The sequence below is a fragment of the Thunnus thynnus genome, chromosome 18 (assembly GCF_963924715.1).
Source record: "Thunnus thynnus chromosome 18, fThuThy2.1, whole genome shotgun sequence".
Lineage (NCBI taxonomy): Eukaryota > Metazoa > Chordata > Actinopteri > Scombriformes > Scombridae > Thunnus > Thunnus thynnus.
Genome location: NC_089534.1, coordinates 22341100 through 22360637, shown reverse-complemented (window position 1 = coordinate 22360637; position 19538 = coordinate 22341100). Strand labels below are relative to the sequence as shown.

The window sequence follows — 19538 nt, the reverse complement described above, 5'->3', positions numbered from 1 at the left end:
ACAAGAGATGAGAGGAACAGAGAGGAGAGGATAATAGGGGGAAGAGATGAGAGGGCAGAGAGCAAAACAGCGAGAGAGATAGAGATGGGGAGAGAGAGAAAGAGGGAGACAGACAGAGAGGTGCTAGAGAGCAGTGGTGCAGGGTCAGGCTAATTTGAATTTTAATTCACTGTGTGCCAGAGGGCGAAGTGGGAGACAATTTACCACCTGAAAATGGAATTTCAATTTGAGGTCGGGGACAAATTGAACTGAGATGTAGCTACAACATGCCTCTCGCTGCGGCGTCTTGCACACACACACAGATATAAAGGCATGCACATGCGCACACACACACACACACACACACACACAGGTGCACAGACGAAGACACATGTCACACATTGAGACAAAGGCAGACTACCACAGATGAACTCATTATGCACTGAAGCAAAGATACACACAGACACACACATAGAAGTACAGACACATGTAGACAGACAACCATGAAACCAAATACACAGAAAAAAAAACCTATACATGCACTTACCTGTATTCACAACAAAAAAAAAATCAACATTTATACAAAAGCAACACACACACATACAGCAACACTCTTCTGAAACCTTTAATAATTCAAATCTTCCAGCTTTTGGAGTTTATAATTATATTATCATATTTTGGCTTTGGGTTCGGTGTCTGTGTCTGTAACTGAACTAAGATCTTTACAGAATGCTGACAGGTTGGTGCAGACAGCTAATTGAGGGTCATTCTCTAATATTTATGAACCAATTTAACGTCTTCTTTGTAAAAATGCTTTGTAAAAGCATACCTTGGAGCTTCTAGAAACTTGATGTTTTATGTATACGCTTTTGTTGAGTAATTCCACTTTTCAACATGGCACAACAAACAGAGCCCGAAAGTCTGTTAAGATTTAGCAGCCCTTCATTAAATCATAAGAGCATTTTATGTTTACAATTATACTTTTGAAGGAGTTTGGTACATTGTTACCGTACATTAACATTGATATCAGTTACCAGTTATCAGTTAGTTTATCATCACCTAAACCATCAACTAAAAGGATGAGTCGATTAATCAATGAGTCAATCAGCAGAAAATTAATCTGCAACAATTTTGATAACCGATAAGATGGCACAAAAAATGTATTGCTACCAGCTTCTAAAATGTGAATACTGATTATGTTTGGATTTTGTACTGCTGATTGTAAACCTGGGGTATGGGTGATGATCATTTTTTCTACTTTCTGATGCTTTAACCAAACGTTCATTGATTAATTGAGAAAATAATCTGGAGATTAATTGATAATAAGAATCGATATCTCATTTGATCCCATATGATGTGAATATCTCTAGGAAAATCTACTTTTTCAGTCAGAGGTTTAGGTTTACGAGGTACAGTAAGGTGTGGGCAGCTCTTGCTGATCATCTTTTCATGACACCGAACGCTTCTTTCGTGAATATCTTACACTGTATTTTAGTCAAATCAGATATTTTTTCATCTTCTGTCCTCATTCTCTCCTTTTGGCTCATATCTCAGTCTCTTTTTTATAACAGACTTATTGTTTCCCCTCTCTTACATTTTGTTTTCCCCTCTCCTAACTAGACTCTCTTTTATCTCTCCTTCCCTTGGTTTGCTCAAAGGTTCTTCCTCTCTCCTTCTCTTCTTTACATCTCTCCTCTCTGTCTAATATCAACTGTCCCCATCTTTACATTTTTCTCCTCTCTTTCTTCTGTTCTCCTCTGCCCTTGTATAATTTCTCTGCTTTCTCCTCTATCCTTCCTTTCACCTCTAAATCTCCCTCTCCTATCCCTCCATCCTTTGTCTCCTGTCCCCTTCTCTCTCTCTCCGTTTCTCTGTCCCTCTCTAAAACATCCATTAGTCAGGGCCAAGTTGAGTTGATGGTGTTTTTAACCTCGCTTAACCTTACTACACACTCACACACGCGCGCACACACACACACACACACATACACACACACACAGCCTGCCAGCATAGTTAGTAAAAATAGATTTATGCGTCCAACAACCAGTAATGATGGATAAGCCAGAGGTAACCCTCTGTCCTCTCTCACACACACACACGCACACATATATACACACACGCATAAACATAGACACACATTTAATTTTGCATTCATGTGAGCAGCACGCTCACATTAAATGAGGCACACAAACACTGATACACATTATGCTAAAACACACATGCACCCACATACACAAATATAGACACAGATACCCATACATGCATTTACACAGACATACACACATATGCCTGCAAATATGAATGCATCTAATGCAAACTACTAATTACACACCAAACACACTGTGTTTCCAGTAGAGATAAAATTACAGTTTTATTTATTTATCAGTGATTAGGATAAAAGAGGGCAGTATTGGTACTCAAAGGACAGAGACTTCAAGTGTGTGTGTGTGTGTGTTTGTGTGAGTGCGTGCATGTGTGTCTGCATGGGTGTGTGTGTGTGTGTGTGTGTTTAGCTGTAAGACAATCTAATCAGCATAGTTGCCAACAAACTCAAATCTCATTAATATGCACTCATGGAAACTTCATTCACTTAGAGAAAGGGTGCCTGTGTGCATGTATGTGTGTGTGTGTGTGTGTGTGTGTGTGTGTTTGTGTGGTCAGCTAAAAGCTAAGACAGCTACTACACAGATGCTATGTGTTCATGTATCTGTGTACTTGTCTGCATCTTTGAATGGGCATTTCTGTGTGAGTGTGTGTGAGATTTAGATAAAATACAATCCAATTAGTCTAGTTGCCAACAAATGCAAATCTCATTAATATGCACTTATGAAAACGTCAGTCACTTAGGGAAAGGGGTGCTGAATTTGGGTGAACATGAATGTGTGTGTGTGTGTGTGTGTGTGTGTGTGTGTGTGTGTGTGTGTTGAACCCACCTCTCCTGACTGTCTGCGTCTCCTCTTGGAGCTGGGGAGGTTTTTGTTCCGGACCTGTGATGGAAAGGTTTTTAGAAAAAAGGGAGAATAAATGTTCTTTATTTTATTGGTTGCTTAGTTTCCTAAAATGTGATTGGTACATGAATATCACTTCTAAGGAATTTTCCCTTGAAAATAAATTATACAACCAAGTACTATCTACAACAAATAGCCTGCAGAATCAACACTGTCTAATACCTTGTTGTGCCAGAGGTCTGCTGTTAACACATTTAGTTGTCTGCATACTAAATTTTCTGAGTATACTTAAATTTGTTAACATTTTATATTAGGTCTGTAGTTTTCCAACAATTTTCTAATAATATTCAAGAAAGTTTTGTGAAAGAACAACAAGTATGTAATTTGGTACTAATTATAGTGAAAATAGAGACAGTGTTTAATTGGTCCACTTACAATTAATTGAGTTCAATTAACTAGTGTTACTAGTGTAACCTAGAGAGTCTTCTAGTCAGTGCACTGCAAACGTGCCATTTTTCTACAGGCCAGCATATAATTCAACATATACAGTGTAAAGAGTAACGTTTTCATACTATTTTTCTTATATTTAGTATCAAATTACATAATTCTTTCCAGGAAACTTCCTAAAATTATTTGGAAATTATCAGGAAACTACGGACCAGTAAAATAAACCCAAACACAAAACCTGCTTCAAATTAGTGTACAGTAGTATATAGTAGGGAAGTGAGTCACAGTTTAAATGAAAAAAAAAAGTGATGACACTGAACCTGCCGGCTGACTGGTGGAACGCCGCCAACTGCCAACAGTATGGTCCCCGTGTCTTCCAGAGTGCTGAACGACAGGCTGATCTCAGTGTCGATCGCCAGCGACAGGCCACCCAGCTCCACATATCCCGGCTTAGAGAAACTGACTGTGTGCAGGTTCTATGAGAGAAAGATGAAATAGCTGTTTACATGCATTTTAACTCACATTAATGATTAGATCATTTGTTGTCCTTTACAAATCACTTTCAAATGGAAAAATAAAAAAATGATCTGAAAAGTAAAAAAAAGGGGAAAAAATAGCTGAGTTTGGATGATTAAAAATATGTCATCCACCTCTTATTACTTTAACTGTGGTTGTAAAGTGACACACAGACACACACAGACACACACACACAAACTTTCATCTTTGTAGCATAGCAGAGTGGTTGGGGGAGGAAGAGAAAACAGAGGAATAGAAAGACCTTCACTCTGCACACACTCAACCCTGCGCCTTTCTAATCCTTCATATACTCTTTATACACACTGTAAGCATGGCAGCATGTTTGTATAATTGAATGGGACTGGTGTATAGAAATCACGATGAATGCCTTGTATGGCTTTGAGAACTCCTTTGTCGATTCAGTGCAAGTGTATGTGTGGTTGTGTAACTTAGAGGAAAACATGTATGTACACGTATGGCATGTATATAAAAGGAAATTGAGAAATGTGTATATGGGGTATATTGGGGTTGCACTGATAAATAGGTAAACACTCTTTTTTGTGTACATGGAAAAATTAAGACAGTTTGAATTGGTCATTGCATTTCTGACCTTCACTCTTTCTCACACTTTCGGCATCTTTCTATTTTATGTGTTACACAAAGCCAGTTTTATTTCCTTAATAAACACATTTATTAAAAAATCAGGAAGTGAATGTAAAATGAGATAGAAAGAGGCAAACTAAAGTGGGAAAAGTAAAAGAGGCAGGGTCAAGCTAGGGGAAAACCAGAAGAAGAAGTTCCTCAGGTTTAACATGTCTAGAGCTTTTAATAACTCATAACTATTCATCCCTGTATGTTAGATTTTCATTTTCCATGTACACATCTTCACACACACATCTTCTATTCAATCACATTGTGACACTTGCACACAGACACATATCAAAATGATAAACCACTTAAAAAGCAGCAGAGCAGATAACACCATAAATACACAATCTGAAAGCTATTATACAGGAAGGTTTCAACATATCTGTACATTACTAATACTGGACTAGATAGTCAGTTTTACATAAGTTAAATGCTCTACTAACGCTAATGTAATATGAATTTGTAATGGATTATATAGTGTATATACAGTACAGTACATAAATGTATATAAATACACTGTACATCTATAAACCTACAGCTAAGTGGACACTCTTACCTCTACATTACATCCTTTAGTGACCCCATTATAATCTGAACTACTGAGGAGATTATAAGGAGTTCTGGACACTTCAATCTCCCGAAGACAGCCAGCATAACGCTTCAGAGTGATCTCTGACCTATAAAGACATGAGCATTTTAGCAGAGACAATATAAAACTGAAGAAATCACAAACTCTGCAGACTTTCCTGTCTCTCAGCGGTGTAACATAATATAAAAAAAAAACTGCAGTAAAGAAGCTGTTCCAGAAGCAAGGTGACATCTGAGCATCAACAACAAGAATAATCTGAACATGGTGTTTGTCCTGTCCACAGTGAACATGTTTTTAGCAGCATAATGCACCTTTTGTAACTATTTTCAGTGAGTTAGGGCTTTATTTTTGTAGCTCTGCAAAACGCTGTTTGCAGTGCTATGCAAAATTGGTAGCGACACTCTGCATCAAAAATACAATTTTGAATGTGATTATGACAATTATGCCTGTAAGACAAAATCATAAATGTCAGAAATTCCACCTAAATGTTGCTGAACAGACAAACACCACATTCAGATTACTGAAGGATAGAGTGAATGATTACAAGCCGCTGTGTGGAGGAGCAGGAGCCTTCAGTTGCCAGCCGAGATACAATCATACATATCGAGCGTGAGCTATACAGTGCTCTAGCATCAATGTGGCTAGCCTCATGCAGAGGGCCGTGGACAGTTGAATTTACAATATATCTGATTATGACATTTGTATATTTATTTATTTATTTACCTGGCTCTCTTGCTGTTAAGACAAAACATGATATTAAAGAATTAGCACATTCACAAACATCTTTAACTAATGACTCATCTAAACAAAAAGCGTTTTTTCTACTCAACCTTTACTGTAGGTTTAGGTTTACTGACAACATGAATGTATTTTAAAATACAACATATCAGACTTTGTCAAGGATAGAATGATAAAGTCCTGGACTTATTTCCGTCATTGTCCCTGGTGTTTTCACAGTCCATCAACAATTTAACCTGCTGACACACGCAATGTTTTAATGACATACTAAACTAGAAGGTATGAAAATTATAATTGGTTGTGAAGAGGCTCATTGTACTTGATCAGCAATTAAATTTGAAAAAAAGTGTTTGTTTAATATCATTATTTATTAATTTTCAAAAAAAATTCAATATTCTCCCTTCACTGTGAAAACAAAATGAATAAATTATGCAATACATGTTATGGCCTTCTTTGCAATTAATACACATATGTGAGACTTAAATGAACACTGCAGTGTGTGTGCACCTGTAGTTTCCAATGGTAGGGAGCCCTCCAAAATAGATCTTCTGGTTTTCCTTGAGGTTCAGACCAGTAGCTGAGCCCGGAGATATGGCCACTAGCTTCTCCTCAGCACCACTGTCAATGTCCACTACGGTCACCGTGGCTTTATAAACAGTTACAGAGACATATATAATAATTGAACAGGCAGAAAGAAATAGTATGGTTTTGCACAGTTGATTTCATGATAGTCTAGTCAGGTCTTGTCAATTGTTTGATGAAGTTTGGATCCCACTAGTACAATGTTATAGAGTCTGTTCTGGTCTGATCAAGTCTGACTTTGAGTTTAATGAGCTAGTTTAGCTCATTTACTTCTCCCCTCTCACATCACTGCTCCTTTTAGTCATGAAAACATGTGACTTTCCGTTTGTCTGCTGCTGTACCTTGTTTCTTGTTCCGTGACATGGTAAGGGATTTCCAGCGTCCATCATTGTGGCGGTTAGCTGATATGGCACTACCAACCCCTGACCCGAGGTCACAGTTCACCTTCACCTTGCCCTCTGACAGCTCCAGGGACATAAAGTCCTTCTATAGAGATCAACAGCCGAGGAGAAAGTGTTGTGAGGTACTGACATTTAAAGCCCAATAACTGTATTCAGTAGCAATAAGTTGAAAAATGTGTATCTCCCAAGATTTGAACATTTCAAGAGCTAGGTAAAACATATTTTTAGTGTAATGTATTCATGAGTTTATACCAGGGGTTGAGAAGGTTTGATTATCCAAAAGGCTGAATATTACAACATAATAATTTAGAGTTATGAGGTTTCAGATTACAACAACACATTGTGGTCCTTTATTTTAAAATCTTATTATAAAAGCTTATTTCATTGGCACAGTTAGTGAGCAAAATTTTGCACACAATCAGTATACAATATATTAACTTTGTAAACTGTGATGGCCGCACCCACGGCCACATCAGCAGACTAATATTGTGGGTAATATCATGTCCACTCACCCTCACTTTGATTCTGCTTTCTCTATTTAGAATTAGTGTTTATTTGTTATTTTTATTTAGAGTTTTATTAGTATTGTCACATACATAATTTCTAGATGGAGCAGACACATTTAGTTAATTTTGTGCTGCCAACACTTAGGTTTTGTTATCTTCAACTTGTAAAGATAACAGAACCAAATATATTAATAATATTATCATACCTTATTATAATATTTTGAGTTGAGTTCAATTCTGTTTTGTTGACTTCTTTTAGTGCCCAATTTAGTTATTAATTATGATTGCTTTGTTCTTTTGCAGTTTGTGGGTGAGTAATAACCCACCTTTTAAAACTACAAAAATCTGTGTCCTGCGCTGTTCAGTCTCTGACATAAACCTTGAACCTTACATGGTGATATTATCAATTTATATAGACATTGCCTCTTTGCCACTGCCTCTGAAAACTTAGATTTTTGTTTATTGTACTAAAATCATTTTGTTTACCAATTCTAAATCTGTCTAAGTAAAGACGTACAAAAATCTAAAACACATAATTTACACAACTAAATCATAGTTTGCCCTGACTGTCAACCATGATCTTTACCATGAGGTTATCCTTTGGGCTTTGTATCCTTTCACACTCTACATACATACCATATCTTCAGTAGCCAGATACATGAGCAGAGCTTCCGAGGAGAAAGTTCGGAACTTGAAGGTAACAGTGGAAACATTGGGGTTCCACCTCGTGGGTCGGCCCACTGCGGCGTAGCCTTCACCATCCAGCTGGACAGTCCCCTCACTATCTGAACGCTGGGGGCTAACAAACACAGGGAAGGTAGCCCACTTTAATACGGCTGTTTTCTATTCAACTCACAAGTGAGTTTGAAATGCCACATAGAATAGAATGAAAAGACGATGAAGTGGCCTCTTGAATATCAAAAGACATCCACAAGAAAACTGATTGACTACGGAACTGTTTTTCATCTCAGGGATGTGGCATAATAGGAGAAACAAATTTACATTTTATGAAAAATATAAAAACTTTAACTGTATATTTGCATACCTCACAACACATCCTTTACAGTCTCCATGTCTCTCTCTGTAGTTCCACAATCCAATAGGTTTACTATCCAAGAAGGTCTCCCCCATGCACCCTGTGAATGTTGTTGTTCTTACAGCATCTGCTTTCTAAAAGACAGAGAGAGAAAAATAATGATGGGGAAAAAAAGAAAGAGAGACAGACAGATTTTTGATGTTGTTATGCAGAACCAGAGAGACAGACAGATACCTTGACAGTGCCGAGTATTCCTCCCACAAACAGGTAGGCGTTCTGGTCTACGTCCAGGATGGTGTAGGCCGTGGGCGAGTTGGCACTGGCCGGGGTCGGCATCATACCAGCCTTAGAGCCTTCCAGAGGATATACTGATATGGTACCATTCAACCCATTACTGGAAAGCGAGAAAGACAGAGCAAGGGGAGGAAGTTATTTTGTTTGCCAATCCATATTTCCTGGAAGACATTTATGACTGAACATATTGGAGTCACTTGAAATCAGCTTTTATGAACTCTTGGTGCAAAAGATGAATGATAGAAAGTGCATTGTGGAACCAGTTTGTAGCAGTGGGACCTCTGAGCTTTACAGTGCAATTAATCTCCCACCTTGAGTTCATTTCCAAAGCAGAAACTGCATGTCTGTATCGTGTGGGGGAACATTTTCAAGACTGATAGTCTGTGTGATCCCCTTGGAAAACACCTTTGGGAAATCTCTCAAATGGAAAGACATGGTGCAGGTGGGACGTCTGCTTGGTGTGAATGGGTCTTGTGTTGGATGGTCTATATACAGCACCACCTCAGCTTTCACAGAGAAAAACTGGACCGGCAGGATTACACTGTATCTGTGTAATGATGTGCCACGGGCTGTCAAGGCTGTAAACTCTTGATTTCCCAAGTGAAAAAACAATCTTTTCCTAAGCAGCATGAATGAAATGATGTCCTGTGGTTGTTAGGTTTCCTTATTTTTACTATTAGCATTGGTTGTTGTCGATTACATTAGGTTACAGTGAGTGCAAGGCGAATACATCAGGTCAACATTGAAATAACTAATATCAACCAGTCAGTGCTCCACACCCATATAGTAGCATATGCTGCTCCTTACTATTACATAAGAAGCACACCTCCAGTTAAATTGGATCTCTTTTAACACATTTTAAAACTTAAAATGTATACTCATTCTTACTGTTTAGACAGTGTTGTACTGTATCTCAGTGTTTCTCCTTCCTTCTCTAGCTCAAAATATATATATACTCAAGAGTTTATAAAACAAATTATGCTTTTTATGTCAAATTTTGACTCCGATTTTTTAATCGAGATAAAATTTTTGAACATAAACATATGATGAACCTGTGTGTCTGCTTTTTACTTATAAGTTGCTGATGTCTATCATAGAGTGGAGCTAGTGTGCATCTGTGTATTTAGATGTTTGCTCTACATTGGATCTCTTTCATGATGCCACTTTCAACGAGTGCTAATCCAATTTGCGTATGTGTGTGTTTGTATGTCTGAATATAATGTAACAGTTTGTGTGTGTATCCTGATAATGCTTCTCAACATTCATGTTTTTCTAAGATGAAATGTAGCTAACATCAATGTTAGCTTTTGATGCATGTTTGAATGACAAACAGTAGATGCGTATGTCTCTGAGAAACAAAAAGCATGTATGTGTGTGCACAATTCTTACCGTGATGCCTCTATTCTGTGCCAGTTCCCATCATGGATGGTGAGATGGGGATATTCAACTCTCCCCACGCCTGAACCCACATCCCAAAGGAAATTCACCTTCCCCTTGCGCATCTCTAAGGCCAAGAAATCAACCTGAGATACACAGAAGACATAATGCTGAATATTCTGTTTTTTGGAATTTGACATTATGCACATTGTTGCTCTTGAGATGTCAACATGTCAACATAGCCAAAAACTGAACTGAATTCACCTGAAAGGAGAAAGGAATACCAGAGGAAAGAGAGGGAGATGCAATGAGACAGAAGATCTATCTATTTTATTTGGGGTCTGTTTCACTGTATCCAGAGCAATTCATCTAATTTTGAGCTGATTGTATTCATTTAGACATCTGATTAAACTCGCAATGAAATTTGCCTCACAGTTCAACTGCATAACTAATAAGATGCCATATAAAAAAGGTCAAATTAAGGTTTTTATTCAAGGAGGACATGCACTGAAGATCAGACCACACAAATCTCAACCAGGGGACATCAGAGACACCTCTGGTCAACAGATGTAAATTATGAAATTTTCACTTTAAGCTTTAATTTAATATCAAAACTCCAGTTGTAAAATTACTAGATAAGCTACTGTATGCATTGCCCTTACAGTTGCCATAATGCAATCAAAATGTAGTGTAAATAGCATGTACAGTACTTTCTGACTTTTTAAAAATCATACAATGCATTGCTACGCTTTTGCCCCTGATTTGACTTATTCAACACCTATTAATGGTGATGCGAAATGATGATTACTTATAAGCGTCCGAAATCTGCATTTATTACTCACTACAGAATATCTTATAGAGTATTTATCAGGTGAAAATAGTGAATGAGTGAATGGTGGAGAGATTTCAGACTCTCAGCTCTGGCCTATTCTGAGGGTACAAAGTCTCAGGTTTTGACCATCTGTCTCTACAAGTGAATTTTCACAGTATCTTGCTGTATTTTGATTAATAGTCTTATGTATGAGCCAAAAAATTAATAAGAGAATTTTCGAGCATATGCTCTCATCTGGATGCTGTCTCAGAAGTACACACTCACAGCGTTATTATTCATATAGTATTATGCACAATTAGAGATTATAAGGGAATCACATTTGAAGACACAAATGACACACATACACACACATAAGTACACACACTTATCTTTCTAGTCTCTCTAGGGTAATGGTGATTATTCATTAGCACAGATCACAGGGCAGCATCGTTATTATTCAACTAGCATTACACACTATTAGTGAAATGTTAGAGGTGCACACACACACACACACACACACACACACACACACACACTGAGCATTACTATTCATGTGGAATTCTTCACTATTAGAGAATATAAGTGAGAGACACTCGCACATGCATGCATGCTCAAGTCTTCCCAGTCTGATGAAGCAAAGCAGTGATTTCTCAGGGGAAATCAGGCTAAAGCAGATAGCAACATAAACTTGTTGCTAATTGCTGCTGCTCATTAGGACACACACATACAAATACACACCTGCCCACACATAAACACACTTTGGGATTATCAGTGGTACCTTAACACAGCAGTGTGCTATGTTACTAGGGGTATTAGTGAGTATGTGTCAAGAAGTATTAATTATTCTCATATTAGACAAATCACTCTGGGATTATGAGTAGGCTGTGCATGTGTTTGTGTATGTGTGTGGTTGAGCGACAGAGGGAGGAACTTAAGTGTGTGTTTCTCTCTGTGCATGTGAACTTCTGTGTATGTCTACAGTCTTGAATGCAGGCATTTTTAAGTATGATAAATGCTACACAATTTACAGTGTAGAGCCTAAACAATGTATTAAATATGATTAATGCTTTAATATGAAACAGTTAAAACATTTACTGTCATCTCCATTTTCCATTTTGTCAGCAATTATACCAGAGCCATTGTAGGGAAAGTCCCCTCATGTTTCTAGCACAGATGGTACAAACCCTCAAACAACAGGACCAGCTCTTTCTTCAACCCCCCAGGAATGCTGGCCAACAAGACATCAGTGAGATTTCCAAATGTCTCACTGATCAGACCATACACCATATCCTGCAAACAGCAACGATCGAGATAGGAAAACAACTAATTTCCTGCATTGCCACTAAACCAGACCACTGACCCTGCCACCTTTGACCCTTCACGATCTCCAAGAGCTAGCAACATGGTAAGACCAATTCACACCCCAGTGTGAGCTGATAGCACAACTCGGATAAACATTCCCCATATCATAACTCACCCCTAAGAACCAGTCACCCACAGAGACTAGCTAAGACCAACTTTAATCCGTGAACTCTGATTTTGGGACTCAAATAACTATCCAAAGAACTGAAACTAGCAGGCAAGCTAGCATAAAAGTTGCAGACAGTTTGCAAGTCATCACCACCAACAATATGGAGAACCAAGACTTGCTGCACAACATATCCATATCACACCCCAGTGACATACAGACACTCCTAGACATTTACCAGAACACTCCAAAGCAAATATGTGGGGAGACACACACATGGGTGCATATCCCAGGGAGTCGGGGAGACGAGTCCCCCCATTTTCTGAAAAGCATGAAGTTGTCCCCCCAGTAAATTATTTCTAAATAAATGATGTAGTTGACAATATATTTAATAGAAGCCGACATAAACACAACATTTTTTGAAGTTTTTGCTTATGTATGTATTCTGCTCAGCGGTCTAAACCGTTGCATATACTAAACTAAGTGGAAATTTGGGAATGAAGTGAATCCTGATATCTTTGCTTGCTACTGGACGATGTTTCCCAGATTCCATCTCTGTAGCACCTGTAGCGCGTGAGTTGTGTCTTTAAGTGAGTGAGTCTAGTGACTGATGAACCCTGCTAAATCCCAACAAGGATCAAGCTGCTGCTGGAGGGTAAACAAGCAAATACTGCGCCAGCGGCTCTGTAAAGTAGATAAATATGTATAGTGATGGCCTAAAAGTGATTCATTAATATATATTCTAAACTACTATTAATGGCAAAAAAGACAGCAACACATTATGTAGCCCCGAAATTAGCAACAACCTGACCAGGCTCACTTAAGGTGGACTGACCTTTAAGATTCACCAGCTATTCTTATGTTAGTGACAAGCCCCCCACCCCTCGCCCTCACTCCCTCAAGTTGTAATGAGATCTGCACCCTTGGACACACACAGACACACACAAATGGCATGGACCCCTGCCATTTGCAGTCAGACAAAAAGGGAACAAAGGACTGAAAACCCATGGACTCTAAAATGTAGATTTTTGTCCAAGGACAATTAATATTGTATGTTAGTATGTGTGTGTATATCACACTATGTTTCTGCTTCAGTTAGATTTGTGTTCCACTGCCTTTAAAACAGGAGATGTACCACTATCACAATTCTATCATCTTTGATAATACTAACACAATGTTTAGAACCATTCTGCTTGTTTCATTCTCACAACAATATCACAACTCACTCACTACTATCCACAATACAAAATTAGAAATCATCAGTTGTTATAAGACTAACAGTCTTGATTAAAAGAGTGACAGCATTCAGGGGTTGAATTCCATGAATAGCAGGGGACTGACACTTCCCACCCCAGAAACCATGCTTTTCCCTTTTTGGCTGGTTGAATCGATGAGAGATGTAAAAAGGCTATTTGAAACCATGCTTTTAGCTGGTTGAATGTTGGGGAAAAAATGGCTGGTATAATGCTGCTTTTTGTTGCATGAATGAAAGTGTGGAAATGCAAGTCTGAAGATGTGAGTCAAGAAAATGCTAGTTGAAACCAAGCTAGTCAGAAAAGTCTAGCTGGAGAATGTGAGTCATGAATTAACAGTCAAAACTAGGAGAGCCTAAACCAGGAGCTCCCCTCCCATGGGAACTTTTCCAAACCTGACTGACCGACTTATTCATCATTTCGAGATCCAGATTCAAGCTCCTCAACCCAGCACATCCAACTCCAATCCCCGCAAGAAGCCACCCCAGGGAGCAAGCAAGTATTTCTACAAAATCTCCATTAACTTGCTTCAACCCTTGTGCTTTCATAATTGGTAACTTTAATCGGCAAATCAGAAATAAGCTACTGTACCGACGATTTGACTTGCTGCTTCTCAGGTCATCTCATCTGTCTATCAGGTCTCTCATATCAACTACAGAATAGATACTGCTGAATCATTCATTTCAATCATTCACTAACCAAAGCTAGTTTCCCCTTTCTCTATTGTCTTGTTTATAATCTGTTGTAATTGTAGTGTTAAGTAACTGTAGTTGTAGTATTAGTAATGAATGTGTGTCTAACAAAAAATGAACATGTTGGGGTTGTCTTGTGTTTTTTGGATATTTTGGCATGTTCTAACATGAACAAAGCTGATTTGTGGATTACGATTATAGGTCAATTTAACTTTATACAGTAGCACTTCTGGTTATGGTTAGGGTTAAGAGAAGCCTCCAGCAAAGAACTATAATGTCCACAAGTATTTTCTTTGTGTATGACTGTTTCTCTCAGCCTTACATATTCAGTATTGGAAGACAGTTAGTATCCACTAATGCAGTTTTGACAGTGGTATTTTTACTAGACCTATACAGTCCACACATAGACAATTTTGTGTATTTGTGCTCATTTCTGGTGTATATACTGTACATTTAGTATATATAGTATACTTACATATTTAGCTGATCCCAGGTAGAAGAGCAGGTTATCAGGTGTGGTGGTTTTGACATGAAGGATGATGGTGTTGTATCTCCCCTTCCTGATATCGGGGCGGTAACTACGGAGACAGTCACCACCTGACGACACTGATACTTTGATCTAAAAAGAAGGACAAAGACAGATGAAGACAGTTTGCTCATGCAGTATTTTGCATCATACAGTAGCTTGCACCACGTCTTCAAGTATGCATTTGTATGTTATGTAGTTAAAGTCAAGTATAAAAACCAGGTTTTTTCCTGTATGTAGAAGATAGTACAACCACTGCAATTCGAAAATCACTTGCCTATTTGTAGAATAGATTTCACTCACCTTTTTAGGTGGGGATTTAAATAAATATTACATATTTCATACAAAATTCATTCCAAGGATCACCCCCCCCCCCCCCCCCAAAAAAAGCTGAAAAAATCCTTCATAAAGAGGTAAATTATTTATTTTTTTATTTTTGATGGTGTCTTCACAGTGAGTTTTCACACTGCCTGCACCTCAGTACTGTCTGTTGTTGAGTAAGCTTTTAGTAGTTGTCTTACATACTTGCCACTTTAAATTTTACAAAATGAACCTGTCACAAATTAGGGATGCATGATATTATCGGCACGTCATAGGTATTGGCCGAGAAAAGCTCTGAAATGAAATATTGGCATCGGCGAATTCTGCCGATTATGAGAGGCCGATTTGTCACCTTCTCCAACGCCACCTGATATCATATAGAAATGGATATGTATTAGCTGCAGCATGGCCAGAGGGAAGCACAGCCAGCTAGCCTCGCTATATTGTTTATTTATGCAATTACACCGGAGAAAGCTAAATTAAAACTACAACCACTACAAGACCAGACAACAATACTTTAATACATTCTAATGTTATACAAATAAATTCACAGGTATTTGATTATTAAATCATGCTAAATGGTTGCAAAAACTATTGTTTTAGGGCACCCACTGCTTGAAAAATGATCAGATAGACAGTTGCACATGTTGATGTGTTAACTTACCGAGTTAGCTTGTTTCCTGGCTTGGTTGATCAGTTCCTTGATTTGTGAGATGTTTCGCTTCAAGTTGTCCTGCAGCTTTTTGATTGGCTGCAGCTTCTCCAACAGCCTATCAGCTTCATCCTCTAAATCTTTAACTTTGGCTCCTGCAGCATGGACTGAGGAGAGAGATAAAGTATAGTAGTGATACAGAACCAGTACAGTCGTTATTATCGTCAATGCTATATATTACAGCCGAGAGAGCGTGGAGAGCTTGCAGTGAGGAGTGAGGAGAGGATGAGAAATTATGGCAGCTGAGAAAATCACTGATATTACTCAAAGAAGGAGGCAAAATATGGAGGAAGAGCGAGAAAGATGGGAAAGCCAGTAAGAGCCAAACAATTAGTGTAGCTCTGCATTCAAAGAGAAGCTTTTCTACATGATTGAATATATATCATACAGGCTTGAAAATGGAGGAAGACAGAAAGACTGTGAAACAGTTCCATGCTTTGCAATGTGTAGAGCTCTCATGCTCTAGCAGAGCAGAGCCATTACTAAAAGCAACTACTGTATACTTTATAGATATTAAAGATGCTGATAAAATTAATGGGTGATGCTCCAATACTGTTGTTGAAATCTGATTATAAACCAAAAAAATCACATTAATACAATACTTTTTCATGATATAATTTAAGTTATGATTTAAAATACTTAAATTATTTAATATAGCAAACCTACAAATGTCTAAAACTATATACAGGTAGGGCGTCAACATTAATCTCAAAATTACTTGGTAATTGCAACATGGTATTGGTGCATCACTTATAATAATAATAAGTGCTTATATTGAGGTAAGTGAAATATACATACTTATAGCTGTGAGGATTGAAAAAGGGGAGACAAAGAGAAAAATATTAGATCTTGGTTAATGTAGTCATAATTTGCCAATTTATGTGAATTACCCAGTATCTCCAAAAAGGAAAAACATTAAGGTAAAATAGCCTTATTTTCTATATTACAATAGGTGCTGAGTTTCATAGGTTGGTTGATCATTTGTTTAAGGAAATGCACATATAGAAGCTACAATATAATTCAAGTAAGTAAAGGAAAGGCACAAAATTAACAAAACAATTTTGTTACACAATAGTAGTTTGTTAGCCAACAAAAAGTTGTGAGTTAAAACATTTTTAGAGAGCAGTAACAGTTCTTGGTAGCTTTTCCTATTCATAAATACATAATTGGCATCGAAAAAGGACACAAATTGAGACAGGCAACTTTTACTAGACTGATCAAAATGCAACATTTTAATGCTCATTTTATTAAATTCTATCCAATTCTTCTGTTTTACTACTACGTAACTAGCTAATAATAAAGTACATACTGTTTTTCTCTGGGTCTTGGATCATCTGATTGGCTGCATTGACAGTGTCCTCCAAGTCGCTGTAGTTCCTCTGTATGCCACCAAGTCGCAGGTTCAAATCCCCAAGGCGCTCCAGGACGTCTATGGCTGTGGCATTTGCATCAGCTGCTACAGCCTTTGTGGCTGCTAGTTTAGCTGCTGTATCTGTCAAACAATGAAAGAACCAAAAACAAAAAAGGTAACCAAATTACATATGTTAATCAATGGAATTATCAAATTGGACCAATAGTTGGGTTTTTGATGTATTCAGGTGATAATTATGTGCTGATGGAGCTTTTTTTAATAAATATTTATGGTGGAATTGATCATCCTTTGTAACCTGAGATGATTTTGTATTCTTGATTTTGCCTTGTTTTGTGATGGGGAGTAGTGGTTAAAAACAGACAAAAGACAAACAGAAGTTGGATTCCAGTTCAGATTTGGAGCAGTGACTGAGTTATATGAGTTTTATTCAAAAATAGTTTTGAACTGACACTGCAGTTGAAGCAGTAGCTACTCACAGCTGTAAAAATGTAAAATAAATCAGAACATTACAGGAACAAATTTTTACTTTTTTATTTTTCTAACTTTTACATTTTCAGTACAGTCCAGAGTCACAGTTTGATTACAGTGCCACTGTTTGAGAAAGATTTTGTATGATTTGATTTTACTACAAAATTTAAAGTATAGTAATTTCTTGTATATTAACTGCCAAAACAGAGTACTATGCAGGGTAGTATATACTGTAGTTGATACATTAAAATATTAGTATGCAGCGTGGGACATATCTTCAGTTTTTTTTCTGCTGTACATCTAATCCAAGAGGTTTTATAAACAAGACTATGAAACTGCTCCTTGCAGTACAGAGAGTACACACTGTAGATGGATGGAAGGAGGCGAGTCACTTCTTCATCTCACTAAACCTCGTCTTTATGGGCTTCTCACCCCTGCCTCAGGGACGACTCTGTGCTTCCACTTAATATCACAGGATTTGTTGTGTAGATGCAATGAATACAAAACTTGTTTGATACAACTTATGGTTTAGATCAGCCTGTTAGTTGATTTTAGTGGCAAAGACTGAAACTGTAGTCATCACACTGGCGGATAACCTTTGCTGACCATCGCACCCAACCACACAACAAAATGTGGTTGCTAGGTTGAGTACATTCTGTAGAAATGAGCACACTAATCTTTTACTTTGCAGCAATCTGACTCATCATGACCTGTTACTGTTGTATTATTTTAAAGTCACAGGGTTTAAATTCACAGGGATTTGAACTGAAAATGAACAAGGTTAACCTCTGGGTCTCATCCATTTACAATTTGTAGTAGTTACATTTAACTGTTAGCTGTGCATTGATCCCAATGAAATCGTGTGTATCACCTCGGTTCAACAACCCCCCTATGACTGCAGTGCTTTTCTGTGTGTGTTTCTGTGAGTACTGACATGTGTCAAGTTGAGTTTACCAGAGCAACTGACCTCTATCCAGGCGCTGCTATCGATCCACTCTCACTTTATCTCTCTCTCATGCGCACGCGCACACACACACACACACACACACACACACACATACATACTGTGTATTCGTGCAGTCATACCATTGGGGATAGCATTGAGCAGTGCCATGGTTCCGTTGACAGCTTTGAGCAGGTCTTTGGTTTTGTCTCTCGCTGCTTTAACTCTGTCCTTTAGCCCGGCCACACTATCTGCATTCTCTACACACACACAAACACACACACAAAGTAAATGATGATGATGGTTTGATTTGAAGCCAAGACTGCCTACTAATAAAAACTCTTCTGTTACTTTCCTAATGGGGAAGAGTGACTGACAAAAAGGCATATGAGTCAGATGAAGAGTGACATTGATAACAATAAAACTTAATTTGTGTTTCTACTGTATATACATTATATACTGTAATCCATTCATCAACTACAGTTCCTTTTACAACAATTACTAGGCTGCATATTTCTTTGTACTGTCTGTTCTATACAGTATATGCATAAAATCTACAGTATGTACTGAATGAAACACATTGTACAGTATACACACATACAGTACACTCACAATACCTTTGACATCATATTGAAGTTGATTAGCTTGGTTCAGCAGTACGTGACTCTTCTGAAGGGCATCTTCAGCTGCCTCCTTCACTGGGACCTCTGGACCTAAAGCCTACACACACACACACACACACACACACACACACACACACACACACACAATGAAACAGTGCAAAACCTGTGACTTCACATGCCTTCACCAAAAATGCCTCCAGGAAAACTTGGGTCCCACACATGAATTAAATACCTTTCGTCACAAATAAAAAGGTGCAGTAATGTGCATGCTACCTTTCTGTAAGATCA

General features: G+C 37.9%; 1 protein-coding gene across 7 annotated transcripts in view; it reads right to left on the bottom strand.

The window, feature by feature from the left end:
- The window catches only part of lama2 (laminin, alpha 2), a 206463-nt gene that overhangs the window by 17327 nt on the left and 169598 nt on the right, over window positions 1-19538 (bottom strand). For 4 of the 7 annotated variants that reach the window (XM_067573019.1, XM_067573021.1, XM_067573022.1 and 1 more), the window contains 15 exons: window positions 19245-19347; window positions 18771-18887; window positions 17154-17336; window positions 15797-15951; window positions 14761-14904; window positions 10074-10207; window positions 8625-8784; window positions 8400-8524; window positions 7991-8153; window positions 6789-6933; window positions 6373-6511; window positions 5851-5862; window positions 5095-5215; window positions 3695-3850; window positions 2913-2966 (listed from right to left, as the gene is read on the bottom strand). In XM_067573019.1, the coding sequence (XP_067429120.1) occupies window positions 2913-2966; window positions 3695-3850; window positions 5095-5215; window positions 5851-5862; window positions 6373-6511; window positions 6789-6933; window positions 7991-8153; window positions 8400-8524; window positions 8625-8784; window positions 10074-10207; window positions 14761-14904; window positions 15797-15951; window positions 17154-17336; window positions 18771-18887; window positions 19245-19347 (1911 nt within the window). The remainder of the gene's footprint in view (window positions 1-2912; window positions 2967-3694; window positions 3851-5094; window positions 5216-5850; window positions 5863-6372; window positions 6512-6788; window positions 6934-7990; window positions 8154-8399; window positions 8525-8624; window positions 8785-10073; window positions 10208-14760; window positions 14905-15796; window positions 15952-17153; window positions 17337-18770; window positions 18888-19244; window positions 19348-19538) is intronic. The other 3 variants (XM_067573020.1, XM_067573024.1, XM_067573025.1) reach the window with 1 other exon arrangement.